We start from the raw sequence: 14,052 nt of genomic DNA, 5'->3' as shown, positions 1-14,052 counted from the left end.
ACACTAGTCTTACTTTTTACATAGGAGGATACTCTACAAGAAAGCGCTGCAGAACGACGGAACGAGATTTCTGCAGCATTGAAAGCGGAAGCAGATGCCAGAGGTACAAACGACTTTGAAGAGCGAACAGTGATAGGAGATCATCTCGTTAATCTTGCGCATGTCCGAATGCCGCATGAGCTGGACACCTTCTACTTCAAGGGCCGGAAATTTGATATGGTACTCGCATTATCTCTTGAAACCTACCCGCTTGAACAATCCAGGTTTTATTTCATCATCTGCTTGATTGACTTGGCGGTTTAGAGTCGCAACCCACGTACCCTAGTTGAATAAGTGCACGGAAGCATCAAGAATTACTAGGCACTCAGCTACTCCCTTCGTCGTGTTCAACTATAACTTCCAATTCCCATTCCATTTTCATTTCCGTTTTCCATTTCCGTTTTCCGTTTCCGTTTCCCATTTCGTGTATATCTATGCCTTTTTTGCTCCGTTCCAAGAAGTAATGTAACCATACTGGTGCCGTCCATCTCTCCATCCCAACCCGGTTGAACCCTACCCAAACACACACACCCCACCCCACCCCACCTACCCAACGGCTCCCGCCCCCGACCCCGACCCCGACCCCGTCCCCTCACCCAACGCACTCTCCCCCTCGTGCTCATCTTCCCTCCCTGTCCCCGACCCGGCCCCTCCAACCCCACCCCCACCCTCAGCAAACCCAAACCCTAGCCCCAGCACGCCATCCCTATCCCCCCAAGCCCCTGCCCCATCCCCCACACCCATACCCATACCCTCCCACAGCGCCCCGCCGCCAAAATCGCCTACGCCGGCCGCGGCCGCCGCCCCGCTGCCGAGCAGCGCGTCCATGTTCTCGAACGCGGCGTCGAAGTTGAGCCAGTCGGGGCTGTTCTCGTCCGAGAGCGAGAGCAGCGCGCACGGGCTGCCGGACGTGTTGCTGGATGCGGCGGGCGCCGTCGTCGTCGTGGGTGCCGTGGTAGAGTTGAGCGTCGTGCTGCCTGCTGTGTTGTCGGCGCTGGTGGGTGGGCGCGGCCGGCGCTGGTAGGGATGCGTTTGTTGTTGCTGCTGCTGCTGCGGCTGCGGCTGGGGGGCGAGGAGCGTAGGGATGGCGAAAGGCGCGGGCGCGGGCGCGGACGTGGGAGGCTGCTGTTGCTGCTGCGGTGGTTGTTGCGCCAGAAGCGGCAGCGTGCGATCGCTAGCAGTGTCATCGTTGCCATCGTCGTCTTCGCGGAAATGCTGCGAAGTCCGTCTCCCTGGGTACACAGGAGCCGCTAGCTGGTGCGTCTGCGGCTGCTGCTGTTGCTCCATGGCCTTGTCCGCCTTCACCAGCGCCGCCTTGCCCAGGTCCGCCATGCACCCCGCGCACCACCACGTAGCGCGCAAACGGCCCAGCAGCGCACAACACGTCTTGAGGTCGTGCTTGGCGCGGAGCTTGTGGCCCTGCAGTTTGCTGCGGCGGAACTGGCGGTACGCGACGGACATGGCGAGGGCGAGGGCATACGGCACGATGGGCACTGGAGGCAGGTCGGTTGGGAACTCGTGGCTCAGAATTGAAATGACGCGGTAGGCTGAGAGCGTCTGCCGCACTGCTGACGGCGTGGAGCGTGCCACCGGATCGGTAATGGAGCGAGATTTATGCGAAAGCATTGACACAGCATGGTAGAAGAGCTCGAGCGCGGCTGTGGATGTGGTGGGTTAGTGAGTTATTACAAATCAGAGAGATACATACCGACTATGGGCCCCCTGAGCCGGTCTCCGCCGTCGCCAATGATGTCTTCGAAGCCGGGAAAGTCGGTTTCTATGCCTGTGTTAGCTGGGTCAGTGCCAGGTCGGTACAGCCCAATGACCCGGTCCAGCACGCCCGCCAGTTGCAACCAGATACCAAACGGCGTGCGGCGCTGGTCTGGCGTCGCCGTCAAGCTCTCCACCTGCATGTTGTCTCGGTCATGCATGTACAGCGGTCTGGCGCTGACGCTAGCATTGACCTTGTCCAGACTCCACAGGCACCAAAACAGCTTGTCCGTCGACTGCTGCCGGTCCAGGTGCAGGCCGATGGTGTGCGCGTGGTGGATGGCTTGCACCAGGTGCATCGAGGCTTGGTCGGCACCGTCAATGCCTTCACTGTACAGTGACATGAGCGCCAGAATCCGTATCAGAGTGATGCGGTTCTTCTCCAGTCGAGCATTAACGCCTGCAACGAGCGCGCCGTATAGCCTCCGGGCGTAGTCTCTGGGCTCCAGCAGGTCCGTGCTGTTCGAGAGATAGAGATGCTGCCGCACCCCTTCGTGCCTTGAAGCAACGAGGCACATGGCTTGTCGCAGCATCCGCGAGCCTTTGTTCCCATGAAGCTCAAGGTAAAAGGACCTTTGGTCGACCAGAGGAAGAAGCGGATTCACATACTCAAAGTAGATACTACACATCGACTCGAGATGGCGCTCGTCCGGTTCAATGTAGACACCTGCGGCTTCAAGGTACGCTGGAAGGGCTCTAGCAACACTAGACGACGGCCCGGATGATGTCCCCTGAGCATTTTTCCCACTGGTAGTTAGCGGTTCGGCGTCGTCGTCGGCGGCCTGGACCCAGCCGCCAACTTGGTTGTCCGACTCGCGGAGCTGGCCTCGCATGACAGCCTCCGGGTTCAAGTAGCCGATGAAGCGGCGCGGAGGCGGCGGCGGATCCTGGGCAGGCTCCGGAGCGGGTGCGTCCGTGGCATTGGTATTGGCAGGGCGGCGCGCGTCAGGGCCATCCGGGGCACTCACACGGGGGCTCGGGGCCGCGGCCGTGGCCCCCGCGGGCGACTCGTAGGTAGCCCCGGAGTCATCGCCGTCGAACGTGTGGACGCACCGCTTCTGGGGGAGGAGCGCGTGAGCGTCAGCCGCACCGAGGGGAGGGCTGTCGCAGACCTACTCTACGCTTCTTGCAATGGTCGCACGCCTTGTGCACGCGCTTGCGCTTGCGGAAAAACTCGTTGTTCGCGGCGAAGGTGATCATCGACGACATATTCACGACGACGGGCAAGGTCGACAATCCTGCTAGGGCATTCGCCAGAGCGTTTCTGCACCGCGCGCGCGGCAGTTTCTGTGGTGTTGAAGGGTGAGGTTCTGGTCACGAGTCCTCTGACGCCGCCCGACGCCAAGACCAGCATCCGGCACCGCGCCGTGCCTAGTCTCTTTCCTAATCCGGTCATGCCATTTATTGCTCGTGCATTGTTTACTACGTCCTGGCGGACTATTACTCTAGAAGCGAGCACGCAACCCCTTCTTGCAACGCCTGCTCTCCATCTGATCCCAGCAGAGACTCTAAAAAATAAAATCAAAATAACCGCCCTCTACCCCTAACCAGTCCCTACAGCAATGCCAAATATCCTCCCGACGGCAACCCCACGTCGAAATGGGTTTGCGTCGTTGGAGGCCTGCTAGTCTCCGGCGGCGGTTCAGGTTGACGGATCCCGTAGGCGCCAAACCCATGTTGTTCAGCCTGCTCTTGGTCGCTCGTGAGGACCAAGACATCGTTCAAGTTCATATCAGAGCCAAAGTCCAGGTTCTGCATAAACTGTGGCTGGGAATTATGACCGTCGAGGGTATTTAGTTCGTCAAAAAGAGAGTCAAGGGCAACCGGTCCGGCCGAATGGAAGCGATGAAGTTCTGCGTTATCATAAATGGTTCGTGGCGTAGGCGCGCAGAGGTTGGAATTGGGAGTCGAGCCCATGCTGCCGTTCGTAAAGGCAGGTGTCTGTTGCTGAAGTGTGGATTCCTTATTTGGTGTCGTGGCGCCGGGTGTTCGTATTGACGGTTGGAAAGGTAGACTATGCGGCGGGAAAGGATTGCTTGGATGATGGTTCGCAGATGCGTATTGCGCCGCAGTGTGGAAAGGCCGCTGAGCAAATGCTACATTGTTGCCGAAAGTTGATTGGCCGAAGGCCGTTGAGCTGGAGCTTGGATACTGCGCCACAGAAGAGGAGAAAGATGGCGGCTTTGCCATGCTACCTACGGAGCCCATTGGAGAGTGTGCGACTGACATTGGATCAGTGGCGTTTGGATTGTACGATTCAGATGATTGGGCCTGCTGCCATAGTTCACGGTAGCTGCTCATAAGTGTCGCCCACCTGTACCGCGACTCTGGCGAAAGGGCCTTGAAGGAGCCGCTTCGTTCAGCCAGAGCGATCAAGGGGCGGAAGATTGGAAGCATTGCGGGAGCACCAAATGCATCAGCGAATCTGATGAACGACTCGACAACATTCTCCGCCGGCACAACAGGCGAGACCGAAACGGCCATAATGGTACAGCAATATATAAGCCGCAGACCGGCCAGGGTAGGCGTTGGTGCTGCAGTTGGCTGATTCGATTGTACCGAGCTGAGCGTCTGAGGCAGACTGGCTACCCACTGCTGGAGTCGCATTGAAGCATGATGGCTGTCGAGGAACCTCATGGAAGCATCATTGATGACGCTCATAATTCGAATGATGTGGTTGAACGTGCTGATAGTATGCACCGGACTTCTGGTGTACTGGGCTGGATTCTGGCTGCTAGGCTTGAAGTCTGGACAGCCGACCCACGGCTGCCATTCTTCAAGCCCATCCTCATCTAGAAGCCCCAACCTTTTGACATGTTCAGTTTTGAGAGAAGGTTCTTCACCAAGATTGGCTGAGACAAGGGTGTCGAGCGCGAAACATGCCAAAAATACATGCTTTCTTCGGGGATTTTGCTCTTCGGTACCAGCGAATCCTCCTGGGACATTATGCTGGTTATGTAGCCCGAGCAAAGTGGCTAATCGAGCAGCATGACCAATAAGGAGCCAGGCGGCTTTAAGGTTATTTCCTCCTATGTTGATCAGAGCAAGCAGAAGGAGAGCCTTGGCATGACCAAGCTCATAAGTCCCTTGCTCGGTGGGAATCAGGCCGCGTGCAATATTGTAGATATCGCTGGGTGATACCGGAGCTCCATCATCTTGTCTCCAGGAAGATGCTGGGTTTGCGGCTTGTTGTTGGAGTGAAGCCAAGGCCAGTATGCTCCAGAGCTCTGCATGTTCCCCAGACCCGGGCTTGTCCGCTGAAATATCCAATCCTTCCTCAGGGTAAGTATACGAAAGCTTCATGATATCATGTTTTTCCACGATAGGAAACCAACAATGGGTATAAGCAAAGTACACGTCAAGCAGGCGCCACAGATTTGAGGGGATCTTCAGCATCGGGGTCAATTGCGAGCTTGACCTGATTCTTGAAGGCAGCGTTCTCAGTGGGCATGGACCATGAGCCTTGAGCGCGCCCTGCGCCGCATTTCCATGACTGCCAGGCAAGATCGAACTTTCGTCGGAGTGCAGCGCTGCATTAAACGCGGCTTTCCCTGCCAAGTGCGATTCCGCCGCGAATTCACCATCGTTCAGCTGGTCATCTTGTATAGATGCAGGCGATTGTTTTTTGAGATCAATTGCTGGATCCGCGCCGGTCAGCGAGCGGTCAATCTCTTTGCAGAAGTTGCTTTTCCGCCACCGCTTGTGCAGCTTCAATGAGCCCTCTGTGTCCTTTCCGCATAGCAGTGATCGTCCTTCCGGGTGTCCAAGCATCGACAGCAGCGCATCCTCCGTTCCAGGGACATTGTCAAACACCCACGCCAGGGCAAGCTCCATGGCTCTTATGTGACCGGGCTGGATGCCGCGTTTTTTGGACGTCGCCGTGTACGAGCATTCGCGGTTGGAGGAGGCGCAGGTGTAGCAGATGGGTTGTACGCCGTCGCATTTTTCCCGTGCGGCGCGGCACTGGTCGCAGGCCCTCGAGACTCTCTGGCGCTTCGGGGGCGCTGGATTGTCCTGGTGGTCGGTCGGCGTCGCCACGGCGGCGGAACACTTTCTTTTTGCCTTGTTTCCTCCATCATTACCAAGCATTGTGCTGTGCTCCCAACATGAAAGGCTTCGGATTATGTAGTCGGGTGGGATCTTCTAGGAGGGACCAAGTCCTCTCGGAATGTCTGTCTCGAGCGCTGACGGTAAGCGTGCTGGAGCCAAATGAGCATGTTTACGCGGAATGCCGTTGTGGAAGGCAGATGGCGTGCAGACGAACCATGAGACGGCAGATTCTGGGCGTGAGTCGAACAGGATGGACTCGACGTGTGGAGAAAACCGGGGAAGCCGGCAAAGAGCCGACGAAAAAATTGCGGACCTCGCACCACTTCCGCACCCACATGGCTGTCAATCAACCACTGCAGTCCGGTTTGTTGGATGTGCCTTTGCCTCGTGCCTTCTCTTCAGCTTGCCCAGCCCATCTCACATCATAAGCTTCTCTTGGAAGGCCATTTGACACATCGCGTGACGTCGCCAGAACGTTGTTCGGGAGGCGGGCGGCCCTCTTCCGATGCTCTGAAGCCACCATTGGAGCGCTGTCAAGAGCGAGGAACTCCAGAATCGCTGGGGCTGTCCATATTTAAGGGATAATTGGGCTGCTAGTAACTGTGTGTTAAGGTCCAAAGCATCCACATTCCTTGGTGGTTGCCATTGCGGGTGAGTGGACGCCGTTCCACTGGTAAACTCTATCCCTGTCTTTGGTCACAAGGGCAGGTAGAAGACCCGGCATGTGTGGAACACAAGAATTCAACCGGAATAGTGTACGACATTGGTCGGGAATTTCAAACCTTTCGTATCAGATATTGCCCTTGCGCTGGGTCACTACACGTGGAACGAAGAAATATCCACTAGGCGTTCCAATAGCGCGAACGGTTCCCGATTTGGGCTGTACAAAGATGACAAGAATTCGTGTTGTCCGAATCCCAAAGGGTTGGGGTTGGAATGCTGGTGACCACGGGTATAAGAAGGGTGTAAGCCTCTATCCCTCGAAAAGGCGGAAACAGTTCACGAATTTGAGCCGCAACAATCAGGATCTGAGCTATGTATGTAGAGTAGATCCCGACTGGGGCTTCGCGAGGGCCATGCAGGTCTTCCGCGGCTTGCCGCGGTCTGTTCGGGACCCGCTCGGTCCAGCGGAGGACCGAAGTAGCCGCAGGACGCCTCGAGTCTATCATCGACAACTACCATGTCGATCACTAGGCGGTATGTACAAGAGAAAGATCCACAAGATATCAACATATCTCCATATCATTCAGTCTCCCAAGCGGTCAATTCCTTCCGTCTACTTATCCTAAGGCAATACCGTCTATTTTAGGTTTGTTCTTGACTTTAGCCAAAACTCCTCTCAAGCTGTAAGCTGTGCCAGAGCTCAGTGACACTACAGATGACACAGCGGTCATTTAGTTTCGGGCGCTCACAGCCACCGCTAGCTGTACCGGGATGGCTTGTTCGCGGGGTTGACAACAGTCAATCCTTGTCTGGCCCGCACAACAAACTGGCGAGCGATCATGCACGGCTCGACACAGCACTGTGCGCTAGCTGGATCATTCTCCTGCGAACGATCTAATGCTGGCTCTCGGCCAATTTGAGGGCGATGACACCCTGGACTTTACTGATGGGGAGCTCAGTGACTTCTTTTCCGGTCCAGTACTTGTCCTATTGTGCGGCATCCTGTCAGCAATACGCACCACCCACGTAGCAAAACGGGGTCTGAGCCGGAAGTATCGTAGGAGGCAATTAAGCAAACCCACAATGTTTGTCTCAAACGAAGAACAGAAAGTGTCCAACATACCTGTTCCAGGCCCTGATATATCATGGCCTCTGTCCCAAGGATGACCTGCCACCCCTCACACTTCGCAATCTCAGCAATCTCAGTCCACGGGCTAGGATGGTAGCACATCTCGAGCAATGCACCCTTGTGCTCCTTCTTCAGTAACGTTTCTAGCACCGCACGTGCTGTACGCTCAGCCTCCGTGACAGGTGAAAAGTTTGGCACGCATGCAACGACGGCACCTGGCCCTTCGAGCGCCTCGGCCTGCTCGACAGTTGCAACGTGGACAAGGTCGTCGCCGTAGCCGCGCGCTGCACACTCATTAATCACCGCTTCAACCTCGCCGGCGTCGCGGTTGACGAGGTAGATGCGCGTGGCGCGCAACCACTTGCGCAGGGCATAGACGGCAGAACGAGCGGCACCACCACCGCCAACAACAAGCGCGGGCCTGTCATGGTAGAGAGCTGCGGCGTCGGCGACGTTGTAGGCGAAGGAGTCGCGGATCCCGATGACGTCGGTGTTGGTACCGGTGTAGATGCGCTTTCCGGTTTCTGCGTCCGTCTGGATGAAGAGTGTGTTGCAAGCGCCAACCTCACGTCCTTCAGGTGTCAGAGCGTCCAGGTGGGACAGGATAGCCACCTTGTGAGGCATGGTTACGGAAGCACCTGCGTGTGGGTCAGCGGGCCCCGTGTGTGAAATTGATTCGGGCTACTGCGAAGGTGGAGAAGATCTGACATGTTGGGAGGGGTGGAGAAACAAACAAGCTCAACCAAGAGAAGTGCAGAACTGTGACTGGAAAAGAAAAGATGAAGCGTTGTAACTAAGATCAACCTACCGTAGAATTTAGGATCTTGAATGCGCTTCAGAAAATCATCCATGTCGGTAGAGTCGAGGGGCAGCTGAGACCACTTCAAGCCAAGCTCATCGTACACAGTCTGGTGCAGCAGAGGCGACATTGAATGGGCAATTGGATGGCCAAACAGATAGCCATGGCGATCAAGGTTGTCCGGAGGAGTTACTGATCCCATCTTGACCACGATGACTCTGCAGCGATGTAATGCACGGATGTCAAAAAAAGACCAGAGACGTGAGAAATTAAGCGCAGGTAGAAGAAAAAAAGACGCAGAAGAAAAGACTCAATGGTGACAATCTAGCGACGCAGTGGCATGGGAGAGGAGATAGGAAAAACCAATTGCAACGGTCGACCAGGGAGTTTCCCGTAGCAGAAGTCACAGCTGTGATGTCGCAGCAGAGCAGGAATGGCGGGCGGGGATCCCTGCAGCTGGCAGTTTGGCCGAGATCGGAACGAGACCGGTCGAAATGTTTGTGGCTGGTTTGATGGCACCACCTAACTCTTCTCTCTATAACAAATCTTGCCACGACGGCACAATTGAGGCGTTTGCTAATCATCCTAATCATTGCTAGGCCTCAGCTTGGTCGGCAATTGGCATTGCTACTCGTACAAGTCCAAGTGACCCCTCAATGGTATGCCGAAGGCGCATACGCTTACCCATGCCTCGGAAGCGTAATGCCCACATGAGGCGCCGCCATGTCTAATGCTGCCCGCTGTCATTGGGCCGCTGCAACGCCGACGAAATTTTTGCCTTGGTGACTCCGTCGCCCCACATGTGCTTCCCCGGATTCTGGGGTTCGTGCACATCTATCCCGCTTAAGGCCCAGTTCCCGCCGCACCATGACTATCCACACGCACATACAAATAGGTAATGCCTTTCCTCGCGCTTGCTATTTGACGCTCGCCCCCGCTCCCTTCGTCTCCGAGAGAGCTGCTTGAGCCGCATCCCAGTCCACGGTGGAGATGGGAGCTTTCTCTTAACAACCTCCCAAGTCTTGTCATTACACTTCATCCTCTTGCAAAAAAACTTGGCAGCAATCTCGACAAGACCCTCCCCAACCGCAGCAGAATGGGTCTCCTCACCCTCGTCGAAGACCGGCCGACGCCCAAGGCCGTTTACAACTGGCGCGTCTACGCCTGCGCGACCATTGCCTCGTTCGCGTCATGCATGATTGGCTATGACTCCGCCTTCATTGGGACGACTCTGTCTCTACCAGCCTTTGAGCAAGAGTTCAAGTTTGACAAGATGAGCGACGACCACCTAGCCCTCGTCAAAGCCAACATCGTCTCCGTCTATCAAGCCGGCGCCTTCTTTGGATCCCTCTTCGCATACGTCAGCAGCTACTTCCTCGGCCGCAAAAAGTCGCTACAGCTCTTTACCACTGTATTCATCCTGGGCGCTGGTATAATGCTGGGCGCCAACAGCCACCGCGGCCTGGGCCTCATTATCGCCGGGCGTATCTTGGCTGGAATCGGTGTTGGAGGCGCATCCAACATGACGCCAATCTACATTGCCGAGCTTGCTCCCCCGGCCGTCCGCGGCCGTTTGGTCGGCATCTACGAGGCCGGCTGGCAGATTGGCGGGCTTGTGGGATTCTGGATCAACTATGGCCTCAGCGAAACCATGGAACCATCGCACAAGCAGTGGCTTATTCCCTTTGCCGTCCAGCTCATACCCGCCGGTCTCTTGCTCAGTGGGGCTTTCTGGATTCGTGAGTCTCCGCGTTGGCTCTTCTCCCAAGGCCGGCGCGAGGAAGCCTTGAAGAACCTATGCTGGATCCGTAAGCTGGACGTCAACGACCTGTATATGGTGGAAGAAGTTGCATTTATCGATGCAGCTCTGGACGCACAACGTGCTAACCTCGGGAGGGGCTTCTGGAAGCCATTCCAGGTAAGTTGGGACACGATTTACTCACATTGTGATCTCGTACTGACATAGCAATAGGCAGTGGGTCAGTCCCACAAGGTCCAATGGCGATTCTTCCTTGGAGGCATGCTATTCCTGTGGCAAAACGGCAGCGGAATCAATGCTATCAACTATTATTCACCTACAGTCTTCAAATCTATTGGAATCACAGGAACGAACTCGAGTTTCTTGACGACCGGCATCTTCGGTGTTGTCAAAACCGTCGTTACTTTCATCTGGCTGTTCTTCCTCATCGACTTGGTCGGGCGACGCCTCATGCTAATGATCGGAGCCACGGGCGGCAGTTTGTGCATGTGGTTCATCGGAGCGTACATTAAAGTGGCCGACGTGGAGAACACCAAGCGCAGCAGCCTCGACGCCGGAGGCACCGCGGCCATGGTCTTCTTCTACCTCTGGACAGCCTTCTACACGCCGTCATGGAACGGCACGCCATGGGTGGTCAACGCCGAGATGTTCGACCAGGACACGCGCTCGCTGGGCCAGGCCTCCGCCGCCGCAAATAATTGGTTTTGGAATTTCATCATCTCGCGGTTCACGCCGCAGATGTTCCTGGCCATGGGCTACGGCGTTTACTTCTTCTTCGCCAGCCTGATGCTCCTCAGCGTCGTGTTTGTCTACTTCCTCCTGCCGGAGACCAAGGCCGTGCCGCTCGAGAACATGGACCGCTTGTTCCAGATCAAGCCGTGCAGGAAGGCGAACTCGGTCGTCATGGCCGAGCTGAAGGAGATGGAGGAGAGCTTCCGCCACGATGCCGAGGGTGCGGACTTGTCGCTGGAGAAGTCGGCAGAGGATTACCTGGAAAGAGTGGAGAGCGAGGTCTAGAAATCGGGTCGATCAATGCTCGTAACTACCACGAAGACAAAGAAAGAAAGCTTTACACGACTTCAACGTGCAGCCGTGGAAACAAATGGTCAATCCCTGCTCGTAACTTGCTACCATGGGGACATGGCGTGCCTTCGAGCATGGACTGCCGACTTCAACGTGCAGCTGCATGCAGCAGTCTGCAGAAGGAAGCCCCGGACGCACGGCAAATCCCGACCGCCAACCGGACAAAGCTTGCTTCAAGCTGCAACGAACGGAAATCCGACGGCTTGCCCAAAAAGGCCTTGACACCGTTGCGGAGAGATCATCTCCAGCACGTTTAGCTCCGTTCGCATAGCCGCAACCCAACCGCGATCAACACCACCTGGCCCCCGCAAAACGCGATAAGACGTCCCAATAGCCAGGGCACAGGGATCACTGCCTCGGCTCCAGCCTATCGACCTATCAGCATGCGTGAAAGGAACATCCCGCCCCGGATCGAGAAGTAAGGCTTACAGTCGACGTCAGCCAGCTAGAGAGGGGGTTGTGCGCGTCCCCCATGCCGCGGAACGAATGGCCTTGCTGCTGTTTGGGGGTTCGGTGGTTTAGCGCTTTTGAGACGAGGTCACAGGGACGCGCGATGTGCGCAGATGCGAGGCGGGTTGTCAGCTCAAGGTGATGTATAACCTAGGCGATAAGGAAGAATGACTAGATCGGCGGTTTAGCAACGCTGGAGATGCCAGCCGGATAGAATCTATGGCTGTTCTAGTTATATGAAATACCTATAGATTTAAATACTACCAGTCCAATGATTTATAGCTTCGATAACCGACCAGTTTCATTAGAGGAGAAAACACCATAAGACATAGTGGGACTGACCCAGCACCTGTTACTCGACAAAAGCAAGATAGAGACCAGGTTCAGGGCACTCCCTCGGCTACTCCCAGCCCCAGATCTACCTCAGTCTACTCGTAGGTAGACACCCTTGACGATGACATCATCTCCGAAGTAGTCAGCCAGCACATGATAGCTAGGTAAGGTCAGACATACATACCGCCGACCACCCCATTGCCTGGTTCGGCAACGATGAGGTCCACACCCCCCAACCCTCCAAGCTCGTGACCACCAAGCACATCCGCATCCGCATCCGCCAGCAGCCGCGGCGTTCATCCCCCGTCGACCCCAGCCAGCAAGAAGCAAGACCTACCGTGCACCCCACGCACACGTCCTCCTATCTAAGTAAGGTAGGCAGAACGCCTTCTCCGCAACGCAAGGCAATGCCATGCGATGCCATGCCAGCATCCCTGCCGCGTGCTGTGCTGTGCCTCAGCGCAATTGATGCAGCAGCGCAATGCAACGCAACTCGCACGCGCATCGTTGCCCGATCGCAGAGGCGATGCATGCGTTTCGTCAGAAGCGCGTTGTGCAAGCGTGGAGGATTACGACGGCGAGGGAAACGCGGGGAACGCTGCAGCTGCAGGTCATCATTGGCGGCGCGGCGGGTTGCTGACTGCTGTGCCTAATATGTACATATCAAATACTCAGGCAGCTGCCCCCACTTTTTTTCTTCTTTTACGCTTACTGCCCCAGTGCCTCCGAGTACTGCTGATATGCTGGATGGGCGGAGCAGCGTTTTCCCGCCGTGGGTTTCTCTCGACTAAGGCCAAGACGGATTGGCGGTGCCTGGCTCCCTGTGCTCCATCCTTCCCCACGTTTTATGACGAACACGCCCAGCAAAACCATGTCGCGAGACAAGGGGCCAAGGGCCCAGCAAGGAGGTGAGGCAGCGGTCTCGGAGGCCTTTAAAAGAGAAGAAGGCCGTCGTCTAACAGGCAGCGAGCGGCATTGCCTGCCAGCCAGCCAGCAATCCAATCCAATTCAATCCAATCCAACCAGCAGCACACAATGGGCAAGCGGATCCTCCTGCTCAACGGCGCGAACCTCAACCTCCTCGGCACACGCGAGCCACACCTCTACGGCAGCACGAGCCTGGCGACCGTAGTCGAGCAAGCCCAGCAGCAGGCCGCGGGCCTGGGCGTCGCGCTCGAGGCCTTCCAGACGAACTGGGAGGGCGCGCTCCTCGACCGCGTGCACCAGGCGCGCGGCGCCGTCGACGCCATCGTCATCAACCCCGGCGCGTTTACCCACACGAGCATCGCGCTGCGCGACGCCTTGCTCGCCGTCGACATCCCTTTTGTCGAGGTGCATGTCTCGAATGTCCATGCCCGTGAGCCCTTCCGCCATCATAGCTACTTGAGCGATAAGGCGGAGGCGGTCATTGCCGGCTTGGGCACGTATGGCTATACCGCGGCTGTGGAGTTCGCGGCGAGGCATCTGAGGGTTAGAGGGTCGGCGGAGCAGCCTCGGCAGCACCAGCAGCAGGCGGGAGTCAAGATGGTCCAGGCGGAGGAACCGGCGGAGGTCAAAGTCGTGAGGGAGGACGCGCCGAAAACGGTGCAGTGAACGATGGGAGCGGATGCTGCGGTGTGGAGTGGAGTCAAGGGCGGGGCGGAAACGTTCCGGCGGGGCAACAGGCGCTGCCGTCATCAAAAACCACCCATCGCACCTCGAACTGCAATGGTCCATCAGCGATTTAGGGTCGTCGCGTCTGCCAGAGTCAGGAGGGAGTGCGACAGCGCGTTCGCTCGGCAGCTGTACATACTACGTAGCCGTCCCCGCCAGCCGCTTGCTACTACCGACCTGACGCGCCGACGATAGCAATGCGGGGACGCCCAGCCGATCGCGGGGTCAGGGACAAGTAACGGCACCTGTAGAATCCAATGTATTAGTACGCACGCGCAGCTCATGCTCCACACCCGTGTCTTGCTCTCTCTCTCTCCTTTCCTT

The 14,052-nt window shown here is 56.7% G+C and overlaps 6 protein-coding genes across 6 annotated transcripts; 3 read left to right on the top strand and 3 right to left on the bottom strand.

Moving 5' to 3' along the window:
• Window positions 1-585: 585 nt before the first annotated feature.
• On the bottom strand, window positions 586-3,076 carry K452DRAFT_356443 (uncharacterized protein; the record flags this gene model as incomplete). The annotated part of the gene is made up of 3 exons (XM_033546047.1): window positions 2,926-3,076; window positions 1,748-2,867; window positions 586-1,697 (listed from the first exon to the last, which is right to left on the bottom strand). Exons 1-3 carry the CDS (start codon window positions 3,016-3,018, stop codon window positions 586-588), a joined length of 2,325 nt encoding a protein of 774 aa, XP_033400845.1. The 5' UTR covers window positions 3,019-3,076.
• Window positions 3,077-3,190: 114 nt separating this feature from the next.
• Window positions 3,191-6,120, bottom strand: K452DRAFT_284522 (uncharacterized protein). Its single transcript, XM_033539952.1, has one exon. The coding sequence runs from the start codon at window positions 5,896-5,898 to the stop codon at window positions 3,364-3,366; it is 2,535 nt and encodes an 844-aa protein (XP_033400844.1). The 5' UTR covers window positions 5,899-6,120; the 3' UTR covers window positions 3,191-3,363.
• Window positions 6,121-6,183: 63 nt separating this feature from the next.
• K452DRAFT_135016 (uncharacterized protein) lies at window positions 6,184-7,282 on the top strand. Its single transcript, XM_033535329.1, has one exon. It carries the CDS (start codon window positions 6,582-6,584, stop codon window positions 7,146-7,148), a length of 567 nt encoding a protein of 188 aa, XP_033400843.1. The 5' UTR covers window positions 6,184-6,581; the 3' UTR covers window positions 7,149-7,282.
• Window positions 7,283-8,767, bottom strand: K452DRAFT_135015 (uncharacterized protein). The gene is made up of 3 exons (XM_033535328.1): window positions 8,460-8,767; window positions 7,646-8,289; window positions 7,283-7,509 (listed from the first exon to the last, which is right to left on the bottom strand). The coding sequence occupies exons 1-3, from the start codon at window positions 8,650-8,652 to the stop codon at window positions 7,417-7,419; spliced, it is 930 nt and encodes a 309-aa protein (XP_033400842.1). The 5' UTR covers window positions 8,653-8,767; the 3' UTR covers window positions 7,283-7,416.
• A 779-nt stretch (window positions 8,768-9,546) lies between these two features.
• On the top strand, window positions 9,547-11,184 carry K452DRAFT_244794 (uncharacterized protein; the record flags this gene model as incomplete). Its single annotated transcript, XM_033537957.1, has 2 exons — window positions 9,547-10,368; window positions 10,423-11,184. Coding segments are annotated over 2 exons (1,584 nt in total), but the record flags the coding sequence as incomplete, so codon positions are not given.
• Window positions 11,185-13,043: 1,859 nt separating this feature from the next.
• Window positions 13,044-13,891, top strand: K452DRAFT_316237 (uncharacterized protein). Its single transcript, XM_033543947.1, has one exon. The coding sequence runs from the start codon at window positions 13,111-13,113 to the stop codon at window positions 13,666-13,668; it is 558 nt and encodes a 185-aa protein (XP_033400840.1). The 5' UTR covers window positions 13,044-13,110; the 3' UTR covers window positions 13,669-13,891.
• Window positions 13,892-14,052: the final 161 nt, after the last annotated feature.

This window comes from Aplosporella prunicola, assembly GCF_010093885.1.
Source record: "Aplosporella prunicola CBS 121167 unplaced genomic scaffold K452scaffold_5, whole genome shotgun sequence".
Lineage (NCBI taxonomy): Eukaryota > Fungi > Ascomycota > Dothideomycetes > Botryosphaeriales > Aplosporellaceae > Aplosporella > Aplosporella prunicola.
The sequence above is the reverse complement of the archived record's forward strand: the minus strand, read 5'-3'. Positions and strand labels throughout refer to the sequence as shown.